General features: G+C 35.2%; 1 protein-coding gene across 2 annotated transcripts in view; it reads left to right on the plus strand.

Moving 5' to 3' along the window:
• The window catches only part of P4HA1 (prolyl 4-hydroxylase, alpha polypeptide I), a 69,465-nt gene extending 54,363 nt beyond the window's left edge, over positions 1–15,102 (plus strand). For both annotated transcript variants that reach the window (XM_004680779.1, XM_004680780.1), the window contains exons 11-15: positions 2,162–2,215; positions 7,461–7,526; positions 10,366–10,434; positions 10,898–10,994; positions 14,051–15,102. In XM_004680779.1, the coding sequence (XP_004680836.1) occupies positions 2,162–2,215; positions 7,461–7,526; positions 10,366–10,434; positions 10,898–10,994; positions 14,051–14,121 (357 nt within the window). In that variant the 3' untranslated portion in view covers positions 14,122–15,102. The remainder of the gene's footprint in view (positions 1–2,161; positions 2,216–7,460; positions 7,527–10,365; positions 10,435–10,897; positions 10,995–14,050) is intronic.
• The last annotated feature ends 6,399 nt before the right edge of the window (positions 15,103–21,501 follow it).

The following is a 21,501-nucleotide window of genomic DNA, read 5'->3' on the forward strand; positions in this document are numbered from 1 at the left end:
AAACAGTGGAATTATTTAGTAAAGTCTTTAGAAAGAATGTGTAACCAACACTACTATCTATCTAATTTTATACATTTCATCACTCCCCAAAAGAAGCTCCAGTTAGTTTTAAATATACAGTCCATTCCATTCCTCCTAATAGAAACTCTGGCAAGCTTATCTACTTTATATGAATTTGCCCAGTCTAGCTATTTCATATAAATGGAAATATGACCTGTCATATTAGACTTTTTTTACATAACAGTGTTTTCAAGGTATATTTATATTATAGCTTATCAGTAATTTAGCTTATCATTTGGAAATACTACATTTAATCGGTTAGTTTATGGATATTTTGGTTTGCATTTTGGCTATTATGACTAATACTATGAACATATGTGTACAAGTTTTTGGGCAACATTTAAAATTCTCTCTAGTTATATCCACATATAGAGTATGGGAACAAGTAGTAATTTAGTTCAATATTTTGTTAATTATAGTCTCTTTTCATTTTTTCTTATTGGGATTGGATGCAGGATGTTAAGGAAGTTATTTTTTTTTTAATTTAAGTTTATTTTTACATCATTTTGTGCATTTTTCCATCTTAGTTGCAATCCCTTTGGGCTTCCCATCACCAAATCACCCTGTGCCATCACCAAAGTCCAGTGCATTACCCTCCCCCCACTGTTTTTGATCCTATTCCCCACTTCACTCCCATAAATTGTCTCTGGTATATAATTGTTCATTATTATTATTTTCTCGCCTGGTCCGTTACACTCCTGCTATGAGTGAAACCATTCGGTATTTTAAAAAATTTTTTTTAAAGATTTATTTATTCATTCATACAGAACTGGGGTACAGGCCAGAGATGCGGAGGGTGAGAGGATTCACCACGGACAGAGTGGGGAGCAGAACAGAAGTACACTGCTGAGGGGAGCAGCAGGCGGACCAGGAGAGGTCTGCCACACCGTGTGGATCTCCTCCGGGGCAGGCGGGGAATGATAGAACTAATGCGGAAGTGGCTTAAGCTTCTTAGTGCAGTGCTTTAACCCGCTGTGCCACCAGGGAGGGCCCCCATTCGGTATTTTTTAAGGAAGTTATTTTATTCCTTATTTTGTGAATTTGTTTCCAAAGTCATATATAACTAATTACCGAAATCATTACAAAATAATTTTCTTACTACCTTTAGCCATTTCACACTTGGACACTGTCATAACTGAAATTATATCCCTTCCAGTAGGAGTCATTAAATTGGTATTAGTGCTTCCCATTTTTTACATTAGAAGGTAAAAAGATTTAAAAAAAAAAAAAGGATTTAAATAACACATTGGGAGTTAACCTCCCCATTGGAGTTTGGGAAGAATTAGTCTTGATTTAAATTCCAAAGGAGAATGTTTAGTGAAATAGAAATCTTAAGATTTTAAGGCCCTCCCTGGTGTTGCAATGAGTTAAAGTGCAGCACTATGAAGCTCTCTGCAGCGGCTTCACAACAAGTTGATCCCCGGCCTGGAGGTGACCCACATGGTACAGCAGACCTCTCCTGTCTCTCCAACTGCACCCCTCAGTGATGTACTTCAGTGTGCCTGCCCTGCTCCCCACTCTGTCTCTGGTGAATCCTCACTGCCCCTGTACCTCTGGCCTGTACCCATCTCTGTATGTATTAAAAAAAAAAAAAATAAAAAAAAAAGGGCCCTCCCTGGTGGCACAACAGGTTAGGGTGCAAGCTAGTTGCAGCTTCAGAGTAAGTTCCATCCCCTGCCAGAGGTGATCTGCCTGGCGTGGCAGAACTCTCCTGTGTTTTCCTGTTTTCCTCAGCAGTGTACTGCATCTGCCTGTTCTGCTCCCCACTCTGTCTCTGGTAAATCTTCTCACTGCCCCTGCACCTCTGGCCTATACCCCAGTTCTGTATGTATAAATAAATCTTTAAAAAAAATTTAAGATTCCAGTTTTAGAAAATTTTAATTCTAAAAATTCTAGTTCTCAAATTCAAATTTCCTTTAACTTGTTTATTAAGAACAAAATGTGCTCCCCTCCAAACATTTACTAAAAAAACTATTAACTGAGATTCTAAAATAGCATATAGTAGTTACCCTTAGTTTTTATCTCTTACTCCTCATGAACTATCATTGATTTAAAATGGTTTCCTTTTCATTTTTCATTCATACTTTGTTTCTCCTTTCAGGTAGCAAATTATGGAGTTGGTGGACAATATGAACCCCACTTTGACTTTGCCCGGGTAAGTTAAAAAAATAAAGTAAAAAGGAAAAGGTAAGAGTTCCAATGAAATTTAGGTGTGACATGTTCATTGGCTTCTTTAAGCATTAAATTTCATGACCTATTTGTAATTTGTGGAAACAGTGGAATTATTTAGTAAAGTCTTTAGAAACATACCTAGATACATATTGTATGATACTTTTTTTAAAAAAATGATTTTTACATAATTTTGTGCCTTTTGCCATCTCATTTGTAATCCCCGTGGGCTTCCCAAACCAAATCACCAGTGTGCCATCACTATAGTCCAGTGCACTCCCCCATTTCCCACTCTATCCGCATAAAATGTCTCTGGTGATTCTACGATACTTTCAAATTCACAGCTAAGCCCCAAAGAAAGAAAACTCTCAAAGGCAAACTGAATAAAACCTAAAGATTAAAATTAGAAAAGTAAAGGAGGGCAAAATTGCTTAGGCTAGAGGTAATATCTCCAGAACTCCAGGCTTTGGGGATTAACAGCCCAGAGAAGAACCTGCCACAGTGTAGGACTACTAAATCTGAGACCCCTACATAGAACCTTAATCTCTAAAAAGATTACACTGTTAATGAAAGACAGTTGCCTTGAAAATAATTTGTTTGGGGCAGAAGATTTGAACAGAGAGCTGAATCTTGCAGTCCTGTGGTGTGGTGTTCAAGGGGCATGAAGCCATAGACCTGCCTCCATACAAATCCTGGATTGAATTTTTACTGCAATGGAAAAAGATTGATAAATTTACAATTTTCAGTTTACTTAGTACTTTCTACTACCTGGCAAAAATGAAGTTACATCCTTTCTGAAGAAAGTACTATCACTCTAGTACATCGGGAATTTCAAAGAATAAACTCAGCTAAATATAAAGTCATTAAAAATAGAGTACTGTTAGAAGACACCATGGTGAAACCAAAACAACCAAGATTTAGATATCCTCAGGATTGTAGATACACATTATAAATCATTATGTGATATTTAAAAAAATAAAGCAAGAAAAATACTCAAACTGATTTAATAAAGGTAAAATAGAAACAGTTGAATTAGTGAATTGATTGATAAATCTGAACAAATTGTAAAAATACATTTTGAGAACTAGGTTAAAAATACAGACACTATAGACTAGATAACAACCAAAGCATTTTTTTAAAATATTTGTGCATACAGAACTGGGGTACAGGCCATAGGTGCAGGGGGGTGAAAGGATTCACCAGAGACAGAGTGGGGAGCAGAACAGGCAGATAGATGAAGTACACTGCTGAGGGGAGCAGCAGGTGGGTCCAGAGAGGTCTGCCGCACCATGTGGATCACCTCGGGGGCGGGGATTGAACTCATGCAGAAGTGACTTTAGCTTCTTAGTGCTGTGCTTTAACCTGCTGCACCACCGGGAGGGCCCCACCAAAGCATTTTTAAAGAATTGTCCTTTTCCACGTACTCTTGCTTAAGACTAATAAATATAATTTTGAGTTCTTTAATACAATGAACTATAAATGAGGGCATTTCCAAATTTTAATTTCAATCCCACCAACAGCAGAATACATATAATTTTCAAGTGTACATGGAGGATTCTCCAGGATTGTTTAAATACTGGGACACAGGACAAGTTCAACAAATTCATAAAGATTGAAATAATGCCAGGCATCTTCTCTGACTATAAAGATATCAAACTAGAAACCAATTACTAAGAGAAAGCAAAGATATTTGCTAATAATGGAGACTGAACAACACACTACTGAAAGACACATGATTGATAAGAAATCAAAAAATACATTGAGTCAAATGATAATGAGAACATAGCCTCCAGAATATATGGTATACCATAAAAGTAGTACTAAGAGGAACATATATAGCAATTCAGACTCAGAGAAATAAGAGCCCAAATAAAAACCTAATATCTTATCTTGAGAAACTTGAAAAAGTATTAAAAAAAAAACCCAAACCCTGTAGAAGGAAATAATAAAAGAACAGAGATATGTTTAATATAAGTCAAAAAGATATTCCAAGGGACAATATAATCAAAAGCAAGTCCCTTGAAAAGATAAAATAAACAAACCTCTCTATCTAGGCTAACCAAGAAAAAAAAAGGGGGGGGGGAACATATTTAAATAGGATAAAAAAAGTGAAAGAGGAGATGCTAACAACATATATGCTGCAGAAATCCAGAGGCTAATCAAACTACTATGGACATTTCTAGGAAAGTAGGTTGAATAACCTATACAAAAATATACACATTTTTAGAATTATACAATCATCCAAAGCTAAATAGGGAATGTAATAGAAAATGTGAGCAAACCAATCATATGCAAGGAGATTGAAACATAATTAAAATTCTCCTAAAAAAAGCAGAGGACTAGATTGCTTCCTAAGCAAGTTCTACCAAACTTTCAAAGACAAATTAATACCTGTTCTGCTCAAGCTCTTCAAAAAATTGAGAACCAATACTTCCAAACACATTTTGAAGTTGACATCACTCTAATACCAAAACAAAGATCATGCACAAAAAGAAAAATATAGACAATCTCCCTAATAAATACATAATGCAAAAATGCTCACTAAGATCCTAGCAAACTGATTCCTACATTGTATTAAAAGGATTACACAGTCTTTCATATCATCCAAGACTCCTAGACATTTTTCAGTAATGTATTCAGTATTTTTCAGTAATATCATAACCAAGTGGGATTTACACGAGGCACTCAAAGATTGTTCAGCATCTGAAAATATAACAATATAGTTTACCACATCAATAAAAAGAAAATATTCTTCATCACTTATCAGAGGAAATGCAAATCAAAACTGCAGTGAGATATCGCCTCATACCATAGAGAATGGCCCGTATCAAGAAAACCAGAAAAAACAAGTTCTGGTGAGGGTGTAGAGAAAACAGAACGCTCTTCAGCTGTTATTGAGAATGTAGATTGGTCCAGCTCCTATGGAAAGTATTGTGGAGCTTTCTCACAATACTGGTATCTAAAGTATCCAAAGCAAAGGGTGGATTAGGAAGGTGTACAATGTACAATACATTGTACAATGTACAATGGAATACTACTCAGCAAACAACAGGTAATCTCATGCCATTTGCAGAAACATGGATGGAGCAGGAAGGGATTATGTTAAATGAAATAAACCAGAAATAGATAAATACCAGATGGTGTCACTTATAAGAGGAATGTAGAAAAACCAAAGGCCAGATAAACTTTAAAACCAACCCTTGAAAGCTGACCAGCTTCCAGAGGGAATTTGACTTGGAGGAGGGCTGTGGGTTGTTTAGTAGGAGTACAATGGTGACTACACCTGAGCAGGGAAATCCTATCCTATTATAACATTGGCAAGGGTGTGGAACAGTGGTACTTTAATAACAGAAAAATTATGATTCTAAGGAGTGCACTGGCTTTCATTATCTAAAATAAGGGTAGATTCTTAGTTTTTAAAAAGATTCAGTCAGTCAGTCAGTCAGTCAAGAACTAGGGTATAGCCAGAGGTGTGAGGGGTGAGATAATTCACCAGAAACAGAGTGGGAAGCACAACAGGCAGATTTACTGAAATATACTGCTGAGGGGAGCAGCGGGCAAGACAGGAGAGCTGAACTATGCTATATGGGCTACTTGCTGGCTAGGAAACAAACTCAGGTGGCATCGGTGATAATTTGATAATGCTTAGTCTTAACTTCAGTGCCACCAGGGAGGCCACCTTCAGGGTAGATTCTCGTGACTGAATTCTGGAATCCAAGTATGTTCTCTGTGTAGACCAACATGCAATATATTTTATTCTAATTTCCTTCTGTTTTACATTACTGAAAAATGTCTAGGGGTCTTGGATGATATGAAAGACTGTGTAATTTAAGCCCTGATATTTGTGTACCATTTTAGCTTTTTATTTTGAAATAATTACTATTCATCAGAAGTTGCAAAGAAATGTACAGGAATGTCCCATACATCTTTTACTCAACATCCCTTAATGTCAACATCTTACATGATTATAATACATTATCAAAACCAGGAAATTGGCAGTGGCACAAACCTTAGAACTTACTCATATTTCACCATTTGTACTTGTGTCTACTTATGCAGCTTTATTACATGTGTAGCTTTGTGTAATTGCCACTACAATCAAGATACATAATTGCACCATCACTGAAAGACTTCCCTTGCAGTCCTGCCCATAGCACTACACCTAGAGTGTAGCACTCTACACCTCTTACTTTCTGTCTCCCACTTAGAACTGCTAGTAACACTAATCTATTGTTTGTGTAATTTTTTCAGTTGTTAATGTAAAGATTATTTGCAATAGAGATTGTTTCATGGTTATCTTTTTGCACTCAGTGTAGCTCCTTTGAAGTTCATCTGAATTTTTACACTACATATTAGTACTGTTATATTTCTTTTATTCCATGTTTTATACACACACCCATATACATACATACCACAGCTTATGTAATCACATGCCCTTTGAAGTTTCCTTAGTTTCTACTTTTGAACTGTGAGTATAAATTTCTGTGTGAGAAATACATTGTCATTTTTCAGTGATAAATGCCGAGAGCATATTGTTTAACTTAGATTTAAATAGCCAAGTGTGACTTCTTTAGCAGGTTAAAGTACTGACTGTCCCAAAGAAATACAACCATAGTAGCAATGGACATTTGAACAAATGAAGACTTCAAAGAAAATCTTAAATTTTTACCCATATAGACTTCATGATGTAGTCACCAATCTTCCATTTCTTCTTTTTTTTTTTTTTTGGTAAGGTAAAACTGTGGATAACTTTTTTGACGGTCTATGGATAGGTTCTGGTTATTTAGTCTAGTAAACATGTTTTCTCAAAAAATATTCAGTATGCAGGCCTTCCTTCCTGGTGGCCTAAGGGTTAAGTCACAGCTTTCTAACACCAGAACAGCCTGAGTTGGATCCCCAGGCAGGGAGCTAATCCACATATGGAGCAGCAGACCCCTCCTGCCATACTCAACTGCTCCCCTTAGTGTATTTCAGTAAATCTGCCTGTTCTGCTCCCCGCTCTGTCTCTGGCCTACACCCTAGTTCTTCTATCCAAAAATAAAGTTAAAAATATATATATTCAGTATGCAAACAGAATCAACAACCAATAACTGCTTGAGTATTTCTGTACAATAGCACACGGGACATTATAGAGAACTTCTGGGGTTGTTTTAGCCTACCACTCAGCATGTTACTAATATTTAATGCTGCTGGACAGGTTCATTACTGAATTAGTTGTGTTTCATTCACAGAAAGATGAGCCAGATGCTTTCAAAGAGCTGGGGACAGGAAATAGAATTGCTACATGGCTGTTTTATGTAAGTTACAGTTAATTTTTAATTTTAAGTTGGGGTTTGTTTACGTGACTCATTTATTTTGAGATGTGTGTTCAGCTTGTTGTTCTTCTTAGCTCTTATTTAACCCTATCACTTAAGGATGTCACAACTGAATAAAGGGAGTTAAGAATTTGCATTTGCAGCTTTTTTGTATTGTGGTATTACAACCTGAAGTTAAAATTAGTTACACTCCAAGTGATAACTACTTGGGCCATAATCATTATTAATACTCTAGAATATGGACTCTTTAGGTATATATAGTATATACATGTGTGCACATTATATAAACTTTCCTTTTTAATTACTGGTATATATCAGAAAAGTACACAAATCACAACTTTTCATAAAGTGAATGCATCTAGTGTCATTTGCACCCAGATTAACATATAGCATTTTACAGCACCCTAAAAGGCCTTTCATGTGCAACAGTTCCCATGCTGTTCATCAAGCTTTCAAAAACAGCATGATCTTAATCTTAATTTTAAAATTGTTTATATGTATATACATATAGACAAAATTAAGCTTTGATCATAATATTTGTCCCAATCATCTATTGTTACTTAACAGCCAATTTATATTTCTCTCTCAATATTGTGAGGTTGACTAAGCTTAAACTCAGTTCTTTCTCTGGGTCTCCTATGCATTTGCATGACTGTCTCTAGCTGGAACGCTGAGATTGAGTCTGGACCGACAAGTGGTCTGGGCTTTCGAACAAATGGTGATTGGATTACACAAGCAAAATATTTCTCCTCCTAAAAATAAGATTGAGGCCCGAGTGCATGGCTTTTTTAACACCTACATTCTGAAGTCAGGTAGTGTCACTCTGTATTTTACTACTCAATTACATGGTTCAAGCAGAAGAGACAGACATTACCACTTAAGAATGTCACATAAAAACAGCATATAAAACACAGACTATCAGGATAGGTCTTGAAGAATAAGGTCCCTTATAATGTAATCTTTGTTAAATATAAGATACAATTTACATTTAGACTTAATTTTACTTATTTCATTACTCTTTCCATCCTGTGCCCCTATTTGAGTTATATGAATTGGCCATTTCTTTTTTGCTGTCTGTTACATCTTATTCCCTACCAAAATCTCTCAACTCAATCTGTTTTCTTCCTTCCTTTCTCCCCGCCACCTTCCCTATTAGTCTTTTGCCCTATTATCACCATTCTTCCCCTTTCTCTACATCCAAACTTTTGACTTACTGTCCTTGCTCTTTCTCGCCCTTACCTATTTCCACCCATTACACAACTGTCTCGTTTCCCAAAAGCTCTAAGATATCTTAGAAAAAAGAGCTAGACACGTAAATTGAATTAAAAATGAGAGTTATCTCAAAAGGAATCTCAGAAGTTGATATACTATACAAAATTTATACTATGAAGTCTTGTACACTTTGTAGAGGTGATCTCTTTATAGAGGTTGTACCAGTTTATATCTCACCTTTAAATGTATGTTTGTCCCTTTCTGATCTGCTTGTCTTTCACTTAGAATGACAAATGTTATAGCTCTAATTTGCATTTCTTTTAGAGCATTGTGCATCTTTTCAGATGTCTAAGAGTTTTTAGAATTTCCTTCTCCGTGTAGCTTTGTCCTTGTATTTTATTTGCTCATATAAATATGGATACTGCATTATAGGTTCCAGTATCCATACATAATTAGATTATATGTTAGATTACTATTACATCTCCTCTAGTTATATAGCATTTTGATTAGATTGCCACTCCACATTATTTAAACAGTATTTCCAAATGTGTCACATAGTAAGTACCCTATAGCTACTTTTCTTTCTCATGAACAATAATTTCCACAGTTAGTTTTTGGTTTGTTGAAGGACTTTAAACTCTGACTTTATTTTTATGATGGTAAAATACACTTTTTTAATCTTTTTTTTTTTTTTTACTTTGATTTTAACCTGCCTCATATTAAAATCAAACTCAGTTTTCTTAGGCACACAACAAAAACAAATCTTATCCATTTGTTTTAAAGTCCCTTGTTTTACATGTGACCTTTGAATAAACATATAATTGTTTTCTTTTGTGGTTTATATTATTGTATTTATTTAAATTTTTAAATTTTTTTTTTACATCAGTCTTCATTTTGTGCATTTTTTCATCTCGGTTGTAATCCCCATGGTCTACCCACCATCATATAGTTGTGCTTTATCTTGACACTCTGTTAATATATTCTAGGTTATCTTTAAAACCATATAGTTTTATGTAATTCTTAGTTAATATTTCTTCCTATGAGAAATGACAAAACTGATTTTAGTTTATTGTTATTCTCTTGATGTTTATTTCTGGTTTTGTTTAAATTCATTTACTACTTACTGAATACCTGCTGTTCTTCAGATACTATTATGGACAATAAAGCTATTATGGACAATAAAGAGGAAATTCCTTCTCCATTCCCATCATGGACCTTATAAATTCTTAGTACAATAAAATACTTTTAGATACCTGTTACTTGATTTTTCTGTTCTTAAATCCTCTTTTTATCTCTGCTTATAAAAAGGAGTGCCTATTCTCAGTTATATTCCCATCTCCCTTTCTGGTTATCATTCTGTATATACATATATGCACACACACCACATGGAATATATATGGAAGCTATATATATTATATATATCTCTAACTTATGGCAACCTAAACATTATCTTATTTTGTTTTTTAAAAACTGAGTAGCATACACAAAGTCATGTAAGTGGAAGCCAGATATTCTCATGTTACAGAATTCCAGATCACATCCTCATTAAAGTGGCATATTTAACTTGATTCTAACAGCAGTGTTAATACTCTTATCTTTTATCTTTTAGATGAGTGATGTCTCAGCAGGAGGAGCCACTGTTTTTCCTGAAGTAGGGGCTAGTGTTTGGCCTAAAAAGGTAGAGTTGCTTTGTTATTTTAATTTTGGGGTCTCTTCATTTCTTTTGCTGAGGAGATGTACCTTTATTTCATGTCTAATATGTAAGGACTACATTATTTCCAGATAAGATTTTGGATGTTCTTATAGATCAATTCATCATACATACCTTGAGGTAATGACCAGAGATTAGTGTTTAAAAAATCTTCATTTCTAAACTGGGTTCCACAAATTGTTTGCCACTCCATCTACTATTAAGATTTATTTTGGAAAATTTTCTTTGCCACACACCTGTTGTGGTACTAACATTTTCATATGATCCCCAGAAAGTTTTTAAATGATGCAATCACTTATCAAGATCCTGTTAGAGGAAGATAAAATGTTTCCATAAAGGACTACTTCAACAAAAAGAGGAAAATTTGGTTACTGCACAAAGTGAGAACCTGGTATTATATCTGGGACTAATTTTGTGTTGTTCTCCACAGGGAACTGCTGTTTTCTGGTATAACTTATTTGCCAGTGGAGAAGGAGATTACAGTACACGGCATGCAGCCTGTCCGGTGCTAGTGGGGAACAAATGGGGTAAGTATTTCCTGTGTTCTCTGAATATCATTTGTGATTTTTGTGTGACACTGTTTTTAAACACAATTTCCACATGTTATTCTAAGAAACTTTGGCTCAAAATGAAGACAGTATGTTTTCCTGACATGGCTCACAATGATCTCTGAGACATATTAACAGATATAGTATCGTACATGCTAACACAAAGATGTAAACTGAAGAGGGCAACCTCCTACTTTGGGGAGACTTCTTCAAAGCTTAATTTTTAAGTTTGGTACTAGATATAATGCAGTCATTTTGCAGGGATGTTAAGGATTAGGGTCAGGACCAGTGTGAAGCTAGAGAGGCATACAATCTCAGGGTCTTGCAGTACAGGATTCGTCACATTTTAGAAGAAATAGAAATAGAAACAGATAAGACCTATTTTAATATATTCTATTTAACCCCCGTTAGCTATTTCATTAGGTGTCACTAGCGGCATTTCATTGGCTCAGTAGCCACATCTATCGAGTGGTTACAGTATTGTACATAGTAAGATTAAGGAGTAACTGATCAAGATTTAAGAGATTCCCCCTGGTAATTATAATGTTTCAGAGTCACTATGTTAGAATCAATAGAGGTTAGTCAAGGAAAGATCAGTTTAGAGGGCTGTTTTTCATTGTTTAAGTGGATGATAATGAAAACCTGGACTGAAATAGCAGCAGAAGGGCTAGAACCTGAAAAATAAATTTTAAAAATTTAAGGAGTTATGTAAGGAAAATTGATGGGTTTGATGAATAAAAGTGTGGATAAGTTAAGAGTAGCTAAGAATTATTATAGGCCCTGGCTTAAGATTTTTTTTTAAGATTTATTTATTTGGACATACAGAACAGGCCAGAGTTGCAGGGACAGTGAGAAGCTTCATCAGAGATAGAGAGGGGAGTAGAACAGGCAGATCAATGAAGTACACTGCTGAGGGGAGCAGCGGGCGGGTCAGGAGGTATCTGCTGTGCCATGTGGATCACCTCCAGTGTCGGGATTGAACTTGCACCGAAGTGCTAGCTTGCAGTGATGAGTTCTAACCAATTGCACCACCAGGGAGGGGCCAAGATTTTTTTTTTAATTTATTTATGTACACAAGAATTGGAGTGCAGGCCAGAGGTACAGGGGGTAAGAGGATTCACCAGAGACAGTGGGAAGCAAAACAGATCCACTGTAACACACTGTTGAGGGGGGCAGCGGGTGAAACATGAGGTCTGCCATGCCATGCAGGTCACCTCCCTGGCTGGGGATTGAATTTGTGCTGCAGTGGCTTCAGACAGCTTCATAGTACATTGATTTTTAAGATCGTAGCAGAAAATAAATTTCTTTTGAGGCATATTTAAAAATCTGAAGAAGTGGGATGCTCTATTTCTTTACCATACACAGTGTTGTAAACTAGTGCTACCTTAAATTTTAATAAGTAATAAATACAGATAAATGGATAAAAAGAATTACAATGTGACCTGAAACCATAAAATATATAGAAGAAAATATAGGTAAAACATTACATGACAAACATCTTTGTAACATTTATAAAGACTCATCCCCCCAAAGCAAAGAAAGTGAAGGAAAAGCTAAAAAGCTGGGATTACATCAAACTAAAAAGCTTCTGTACAGCAAAAGAGACATTAACTAAAACAGAGGCACCCTACTGATTGGTAGAAATTTTTTGCACACAATATAACTGATGAGAGACTATAGATAAAGTCTACAAAGAGCTCACAGTATTCAATGAAAACAAACTAAACAACCCATTCAAACAAATTAACAGGAGAGCAAAAAAGACACTTCTCCAAAAAGGAAATGCAAATGGCCAACAGGTATTTGAAAATATGTTCAACATTCCTTATAATCTGGGAAATGCAAATCAAAAACAAAATGTAATACCACCATACACCAATGAGAATGGAACATATAAAAACCAGCAACAATAAATGTTGGCAAAGATGTGGAGAAAAAAAACTCTCCTACATTGCTGGTGGGAATGTTAACTGGTTCAACCCATATGGAAAGCTGTGTGGAGGTTCCTCAGATTACTAAAAATGGAGCTGCCATATGATCCATATATATGTGTGTGTGTATTGTATATGTATATAAATAGATGCACACAACAGAATACTACTCAGCAATCAAAAAAGATAAGCTAATGACATTCACAACATGGATGCAACTAGAAGGGATTTTACTCAGTGAAATGAACCAGAAGCAAAAAGAAAAATATTGGATGGTTTCACTTATAGGAGGAATGTAGGGGAACCAAATAAGACATTAGGGAAAAATTATAATGAATTAAACAAAATTAACAGACAACTATAATCAGAGACATTGTACAGGAGAGTTGGAGGGAGAGAAATCAAGATGAGAGTAAAGAGCAAAAGGTACTATGATGCCTGGTGCATAGAGGCCCTACACTTTAAGAGGAGAAAGCACACATTGTACAAAAATGAAGAATGATGAAAATATATATAAGCCAAACTTTCTTAACATCTAGTGAAACAGAAACTAATAGTTAATTATTTTTCCTTGTTTCCAAACCATTGCTCTGTGTAGTAACCATCTCTCATTGATCATAACATATTGTTTCCCTTCAAATGTAAGCTATTCAGAGAAAGGAAATGTATGTTATTATAACACATGCATAAATAAAATAACCACAAACAATTAAAAAAATAGTAGTAATTGATCCTGGAGTTGCTCCCTTAGAATGCAGACTACGTATATTTAAAAAAATGTCTTTGATTTACTTGATTGCAAAATATAACCTCTGATACAATGTCCTGGTCTGTGTTTTAATCCATACATTGAACATTAGAAACTCTAGGAAATGCACATAGACTGAAATGTACATAACATACATAACTGTATTATACAGTGTGAATTTACAACATTTAGTGAACTTTTTAAAAAACTTATCTAAGTAACAACTGTTTTTTTGTTTGTTTGTTTTGTGCTTGAACTTTAGGGCCATGTAGAAACTTTGTTATAGACTTAACTCTTAGAAGTTCATTCAGTAATAGATGGTATGAAAATTTACTGTATTTTTCTTTATCTCACAGTATCCAACAAGTGGCTTCATGAACGTGGACAAGAATTTCGAAGACCATGCACCTTGTCAGAATTGGAATGACAAATAGGCTTCTCTTCCTCTTACTCTAAATTTGTCTGATACGTGTTTGCCAACCTTAACGTTCAAGAGTTTACAACTGAGTAACACTCCATGATCGATTCAGTCATAAACCTCATCCCATGTTTCATCTGTGGACAATCACTAACTTTTGGGTTTTCCTTTCTAAAAGTAACACTAAATCACCACCTGTACATATATCACCTTGAAGTTCAATTAGTATCACAGATGATAAAGCAAGGCAGAGTTAACAATGTGTAATTTTTACATTTGTTATATTTTAAAGAACTTTCTGGTTGACAAAAACTTTCAGCATCTGATTATACTATTTCACTACATCTCAGTAGGTAAGTGGTAGTAGACTAGAATGGGCCATGTGCTTAAGGAACTGATGCCTTCCACGATGTACCGAGGTGATATGTTACCTACTCTTACCTTTTTTATTTTCTAGATCTGCCTGAAGACTTAAGAATAAACTACAACTAATCTGGGTTCTACATAGTATTTGCCCCACTCATAAGCTATTTTATTGGCTTTATTCTCTCAAATCCTTTTTGAAGAAAATATACTGTATTTACAAATCCCCTTTTTTCATAGATTCTCTGAGGAATTAAATCTATTTGAGTTAAAATAAATTTTTTTTCTTTTTAAAGTTCTGCATGACAACATTGGGCCTTTTTATCTAAAATTACTATCGTTAAATCTGTTTCTTCCTTTTTAAAAGTTAATGATTTTTGTCCATAAATTTGCTGTTTTCTTAGTGCTAATACTTTACACCTCTTAGTACTAACTATAGTGAGGTGGTGATACTGGTATTTTCTGATTAATATTGTGCCTTAGGAGACTGGAAATTAAAAAAAAATGTACCTATCCTTTCAGTGATGAGGGAACTGATAAAAGGAGTATTTTCCTAAAAAGCCAAAATGTTTTTCAATTCTGAAATGTATTGTGACAATGACCTATTTATGATCTTAAATCTTTTTTTAAAAATGTTTCTGTTTTCTGTGTGGTGTTTTTCGCATTTGATGTTAATGTATACTGTTAATAACAGGTTACTTGATTTGCTATTTCAGTACATAGGGACTTAGATATTTTAATCAGTTAAAATATATTTCCTTCATAGGTAGCTCTACAACTTTGCAGTTGACTTTCTATTAAGTATGTAGCATAAAGCTGTAAACTCAGTGAGGTATGTTATTTGACCCATCACCTTTTTACATTCCTTACAGTGAGTCCTAGTTCACACAAGGGGTTTTGTCCTTTATATGTGTGAAGACATAGTTAATTGTCTAGGTTAATTGACAAGGGAGGTGTTTGTTTTTTTTTTAAACCAAATCAGTTGTGAAGTTCTTTTCTTCCAAGTATCTTGTGTTTCAGTACCAATAATTCAGTAAGAAATATTGAAAAAGTTCAGTAGTTTCATGAACGTAGGTGGAACATAGGTTTTAGTAAAAATTAGATGGAAACAATGCAAATTCAAGTATAGAAATAAAATGGAGATTCAAAGGATGGAAAGCAAGATTTATTGCCAGGTGTTTTAGCATAGAATAAAAATACCTATTTCAGAATGAAATTGTATATCCTGTAATCATACACATTTCCTTATTACATTTAACCCCAATCCCACATGAGGATTGTGAATCACTCTTTTAAGTATTAAATATTGCAGAACCTTCCCAAGTTTCATGATTATTAACTCTTTTCAAATGAAAAAGAAAATGGAATTCCAGTACAGAACTGTGGGTCTAGTGGTCACTGCAGTCCTTTTTTTTTTTCCCCAAAGTGTTATTTTTTCATATAAATATGAGCTAGAGCTATTGTGGAAAATGTATAAACTTGTTTCCTCCCTATTCCTAAATACCTGTGCTTCAGAGATGACAGGAAGAATAAAACCACCGTCACCGACATGAAGTTAATTTGTTATACACCAAAATACTCAAACAGCATGGTAAATAAATATGATAACAACATAGTAACCTAGTAATATAAATATAAGGAAGTGATTTTAGAATTCTTTGTGAAGGTAACTAGTAAGTGCACCGATATTTACTGTGGTAAAGATATAATCAGGCAATTACTACAAGCAGAAGAGGATTAAGAGTTTGTAAGCAGTAAACAAATAATATGTAAATGTGTGTGTGAGAGAGAGATAATCACTAATGTGAAGACTAAATATCCTCACACAGTCATATGTTGATTGGTATTATATATATTTTCCATACCAGGTCTTCACTTAAGTCCATATGGTTGACAAATGAACTACCTTCCTGCAGAGCTTCATGGGCTAAACAATTGAATGATTCAATTCCTGCCTTTAAAAGACTTAGTATAATACTAAAACAACACAAATACTCAATCATAGTTAGATAATTGAAAGTCACAAGAAATAAGCAGAATTACAAAATAGTACAAAGGAAGAAACAAAGTGAAAATTGTCGATCTGAATAACCAGCAAGACGAACCAATCTCTTCTCATGGCAGCACTTAATTAATATGGTCAAAGTTGGTGCTTTAGAAGAAGTGACATTGAGAAATTGAGAGAAAAAGTGATGAATCAGACTAGAGTATAACTTGGTTTTAACTAAATGTTTCAGTATAAAATAGATTTTTTATTTATTTTCCTAATATCCTTAGATATCAACTACACTGTAAAATTAACTCTAGTAGACTAGAAAGGCTCCTTTCTGCTTGCTTTCTTACCTTTAAAGCTTATTTTGTGTGGACTTAACCTTCAGTTAAATATTAAATTAAACTGATGCAGGAAGATTGAGCAAACTATCTTACATGAATTTTAAAAAATAATTTACAAGTGAAAAATGAGATTTTAAGTAAAAGGGGAAATAAAAGGAGTTGAAATTATCCTTATTTTGCTTTTTGAGACCTTGTTGAATTTCCATTGCAGTGCTTTTTTTGTTGAAATTACTTGTACAAAGCAAGATAATCACAGAAAAGTACAAAAATTTAGATACCATTTGGTTCTTCTAATTTCCAATCAGGCTTATTTCTAGTACAAATTGATTTTACACTAAACATTTCAAAGGATTCAGAATATAACATCTTAAAATATGTAGAGTGATATGGACTACATTCCAGGTCATTTTTAGGGAGATAAATGGTACCTTTAGTTAACCTTTCCTAGAAAAGTCATTCATTTAGTTCATATTTAAAGCCATAAATGTCATCAAACATCATTACAATGTAGGTTTTGTGCTATTTTGGATACACCAGGGGTTAATTCGTATTGTGTAAGGGAACTATATGATGAATAACTTATAATAACAGTCTTATCCTTTGATATACCTAGGCAATAAAACATAGCTGTTAACTGTCAGATAAAACAACTAAAAAAGTTATATTTAGTTATGTTCCATTTTTACTTATTGCTTAAGACAAATGTTAAGACTCAACCACATGAAATACATCAGACTTTTGTAAGGGGGGGGAATATAGTCCTTATTGAAATTAATCAGTGTGGATGCCTCCCTAGTGGCGTAGGGGTTAAATCTCAGTGCTATCACTGAGACTGCCCACCATGGAGGCCTGAGTTCTATGCCTGACCAGGGAGGTGACCCACATGGTACAGCAGACCTCTCCTATCTTACCTGCTGCTCCCCTCAGCAGTGTATTTCAGTAGATCTGCCTTCTTCGTTCCCCAATCTGTCACTGGTGAATCCTCTCACCCTCCAGCCCTCCAGCCCTGCACCACTGGCCTATACCACAGTTCTTATAATGCATAAATAAATGAATATTTAAAAAAAAAATCTCAAATGAAAGCTACTAATAGACTTGCTCTGCAAGAAATGCTTCAAACCAAAAGGACATTATGTAATAACTTAGTCATGAAAATATAGAGAAATAATGAAGGAAAATGTATAGACAAATATAGCAGCATTGTAATTTTGATTTCTTCACTTTTTTCTATGGATTTCAAAAATATGCATATCTTAATCTACAGGAGTACACAGTATAGAAAGATAATTTGATTTCACTAGAAAAGAACTTACGTATAATTTTTGTGGGTGATTTAAGTTGGTATTTATGCAAATTAGATTATTGTAACTTTATGATACTATGTGTAATCCCCATCACAAATAAAATGTACTGATAGGATATAAACAAAAGGAAATGAGAAGAAATCAAAACATGTCATTACAAAATTCAACTAAACACATAAGATGGTAATAACAGAAAACCAGTAACAAAAAATCTGTTAGAAAATAAAATGGCGTAAGTCAGTCCATCCCTATCATTAGCTTAAGTGTAATGAAATCCCCAGTCAAGGGATGTCAATTGAGAAAGCTGTAATGGGTTAAAAGGAACATTACGTAGAGATGGAAATGGTGGGTGTGTGTGTGTATGTGCATACTCGTGCACAGGATTTGGATACGGCTGTCCTGCATGACTGCCTGAACACAAAGGCCCACATCATGGGGCATCCAGGGATGCCGAGGGAGCTACTGGCTGATTGTGTGACCAAAGTCTGAGGTCGTCTGAGAATAGCTCAGAAATTAACCTCAAGAACCTGCACAGGAAGCCCGCCCTGTACACGTGGCTGACATGTCCCTTTCTGTTCTCAATAGTGTTGATTTCCTTTGGTCTCCTTTGGACCCTGCTCCTCCTTGCCATTGTCTCCTAATCAATTATGCTGCTAATAAGTAGCAAAAGGGCTGCCCAATGAACAGCAGTCTTGCCTTGCAAACCTCCATGATTTGTCCCTCAGCATGTCTCCAGGGATGTGTTGCTGCTCCTGACCCAACTTTATCCAAATATATGCAATCTAAAATAGATTCTGAGTGAGTGGGAAAATATATTTCGCGTCAACATTGTAATCATGTTTTCTTAAGAAACAAAAAACTCATTTTAAAATAAATCACAAGTGATCCTAAAGAACTGAAAACAATCCTGAAGAACAATAGAGGTTCATAATTCCTGACTTCAGAATTTATTACAAAGCTATATCAAAACTGTGATACTGGCATAAAGACCGACATATAATCAATTAAAATAGCCCAGAAATAAACCCATGTAACACCCAAATAACCCTACTAAAAAAATCCATCAAGGATTTGATGTACCTCTAAAGATAATACAGATGGCTGATAAACACATGAAAAAAATATTCAACATTATTAATTTGGGAAAATGCAAGTCAAACTGTTAAGGGGAAGGATGTTCTAAAGGAACTCTGCAGATTCGTATGGACCCCACCCCCTTGGAGGTCCAGAAGACTGCAGAGTTCCTTTAGGACATCCTTCCCCTTAACAAAACCACTATGAGAAACCAACTTACCATTTAAGATGGCATCACAAAAAATAGGAAATGACATTAGTTGGTGAGGCTGTGAAGATGAAACCTTTGTGCATTGCTGATGGGAATGTAAAATGGTACAATCACTGTAGGAAATGGGATGGTGATTACTCAAGAAAATCTAACAGTTACCATATGATCTGGCATTTCTGGGCCTATGTCCAAAAGTAAGAAAACAGGGACTTACTCATTTGCACACTATTTTAATAGCAACATTATTCACAATAGCCAGAAGGTGGAGGCAACCCAGGTGTCCATCAACAGATGGCCAAACAAAATGTGATATAGATGATGAAATATTACTCAGCTTTAAAAAGATATTCTGACACATGTAACCTCATGGAAGAACCTTGGGGAAATTATGCCAAATGAAATAAGCAAGACACAAAAAGCAAACTGTATATGATTCTACTTATGTGAGGTACCTTCTTTCACAGAGAAAGAAATGGTGCTCACAGGGACTGCAGGAAGGGGAGAGTCAGTAGTTATGTTTTAATGAATACAGAATTTATTGGGGGAGATGAGAAAGTTCTGGCAATGGATGATGGTTGATGACTGTATAACAAGGTGAATATATTTAATGCCACCAAACTACTCTTAAAACAGTAAAAGTGGTAAGTTTTTAAAAGAAAGATTTATATATTTATACATACAAGAACTGGGGTGTAGGCTAGAGGTGCAGGGGCGGTTGAAAGGATTCCCCATTGACTGGGTAACATAACAGGGATATCTACTGATATACACTGCTGAGGGGAGCAGTGGGCGAGACAGGAGAGGTCTGCAGTGCCATGTGAGTCAGCTCCCTGGCTGGGGGTCAAACTAGTGCTGCAGTGACTGGTAATAGCTTCATAGTGCTGAGACTTAACCCATTGCACCACCAGAGAGGCCCTCAAGTGGTAATTTGAAACAATACAGTAGTAAGTTAAAACAAAAACGTGAACAAACTTAAGCATGAATTAACTTCATGACATAGCAATTCCTCTTCTGGATATGTATCCAAAAGAATTTGAATGCAGGGATTGAGATATTTTATCCCAAATAACTGGGATTGCAGAGAGTGAAAACAATCCAAGTATCCAATGTGAATAATAAAGAAAATAAAGGATAAAAAGGAAAAGAAACAAGCAAATTAAAAATTAGATTAATGGGCCCTCCCTGGTGGCGCAGCGGGTTAAAGCACAGCACTAAGAAGCTAAAGCCACTTTAACATGAGTTCAATCCCCACCTGCCCTGGAGGTGATCCACATGGCACAGCAGACCACTCCTGACCCGCCTGCTGCTCCCCTCAGCAGTGTACTTCCTCACTCAGCCTGTTCTGCTTCCCACTCTGTCTCTTGTGAGTCCTGTCACTGCCCCTGTACCTCTGGTCTGTACCTCAGCTCCGTATGAATAAATAAATCTTTTTAAAAAATAGATTAACTATATAATGAAAAACATTGAAAATAAGCAAAATGTAACAGGTAATAAGATTTCCTAAATAAACAACAAAGTAAAAATTGCTTATTCTCCAAGAACACCTTTCTAGTATAAGAACCTGACATTATGCTTTTGATGGTTGACACATCCATTTCAAAGACATCAGTCTTGGGCAAATGATTACTAATGACAATTACAAGCAACACAATCAAAGAATCAGGTCACCTCCATCTGTAAAGTTCCCTTTCTACAAAACTCCAGGTAACCTAGGTAACTGATCATTTGAGAGACTCCAGTTTTCTCTTCCCACACTCTAATCCCACTCTTGTGCATGAAATTTGCCAATAAAAGTATGAACCTGTGAAACCCTAGGATGCCAACCATTCATTCTATTAAAGGCACAGCCCAGGTTCATTCTCTTTCCTCTGACAACCCGTGATCTTGCTGTGTGACCCTCCAGGATTCTGTGAGATGCTATAAGTCTTACTCTTCAAAATTTTGACTTTTTTTTTTTTTTTTTTTTTTTTTTTTTTAGGTTAAGTCTGCTGTATCCTTGCCAGAGAGTCAAAAGATGAGATTTAGTAGAATTATTACTTTGTTTTACTGTTCACTAAGTACATCCTTAGTTTAAACTGGCAATTTTTTTTTTTTTTTTTTTTT

This window comes from Condylura cristata, unplaced genomic scaffold (assembly GCF_000260355.1).
Source record: "Condylura cristata isolate star-nosed mole 26May11 unplaced genomic scaffold, ConCri1.0 scaffold00011, whole genome shotgun sequence".
In the NCBI taxonomy this organism is placed as follows: Eukaryota; Metazoa; Chordata; class Mammalia; order Eulipotyphla; family Talpidae; genus Condylura; species Condylura cristata.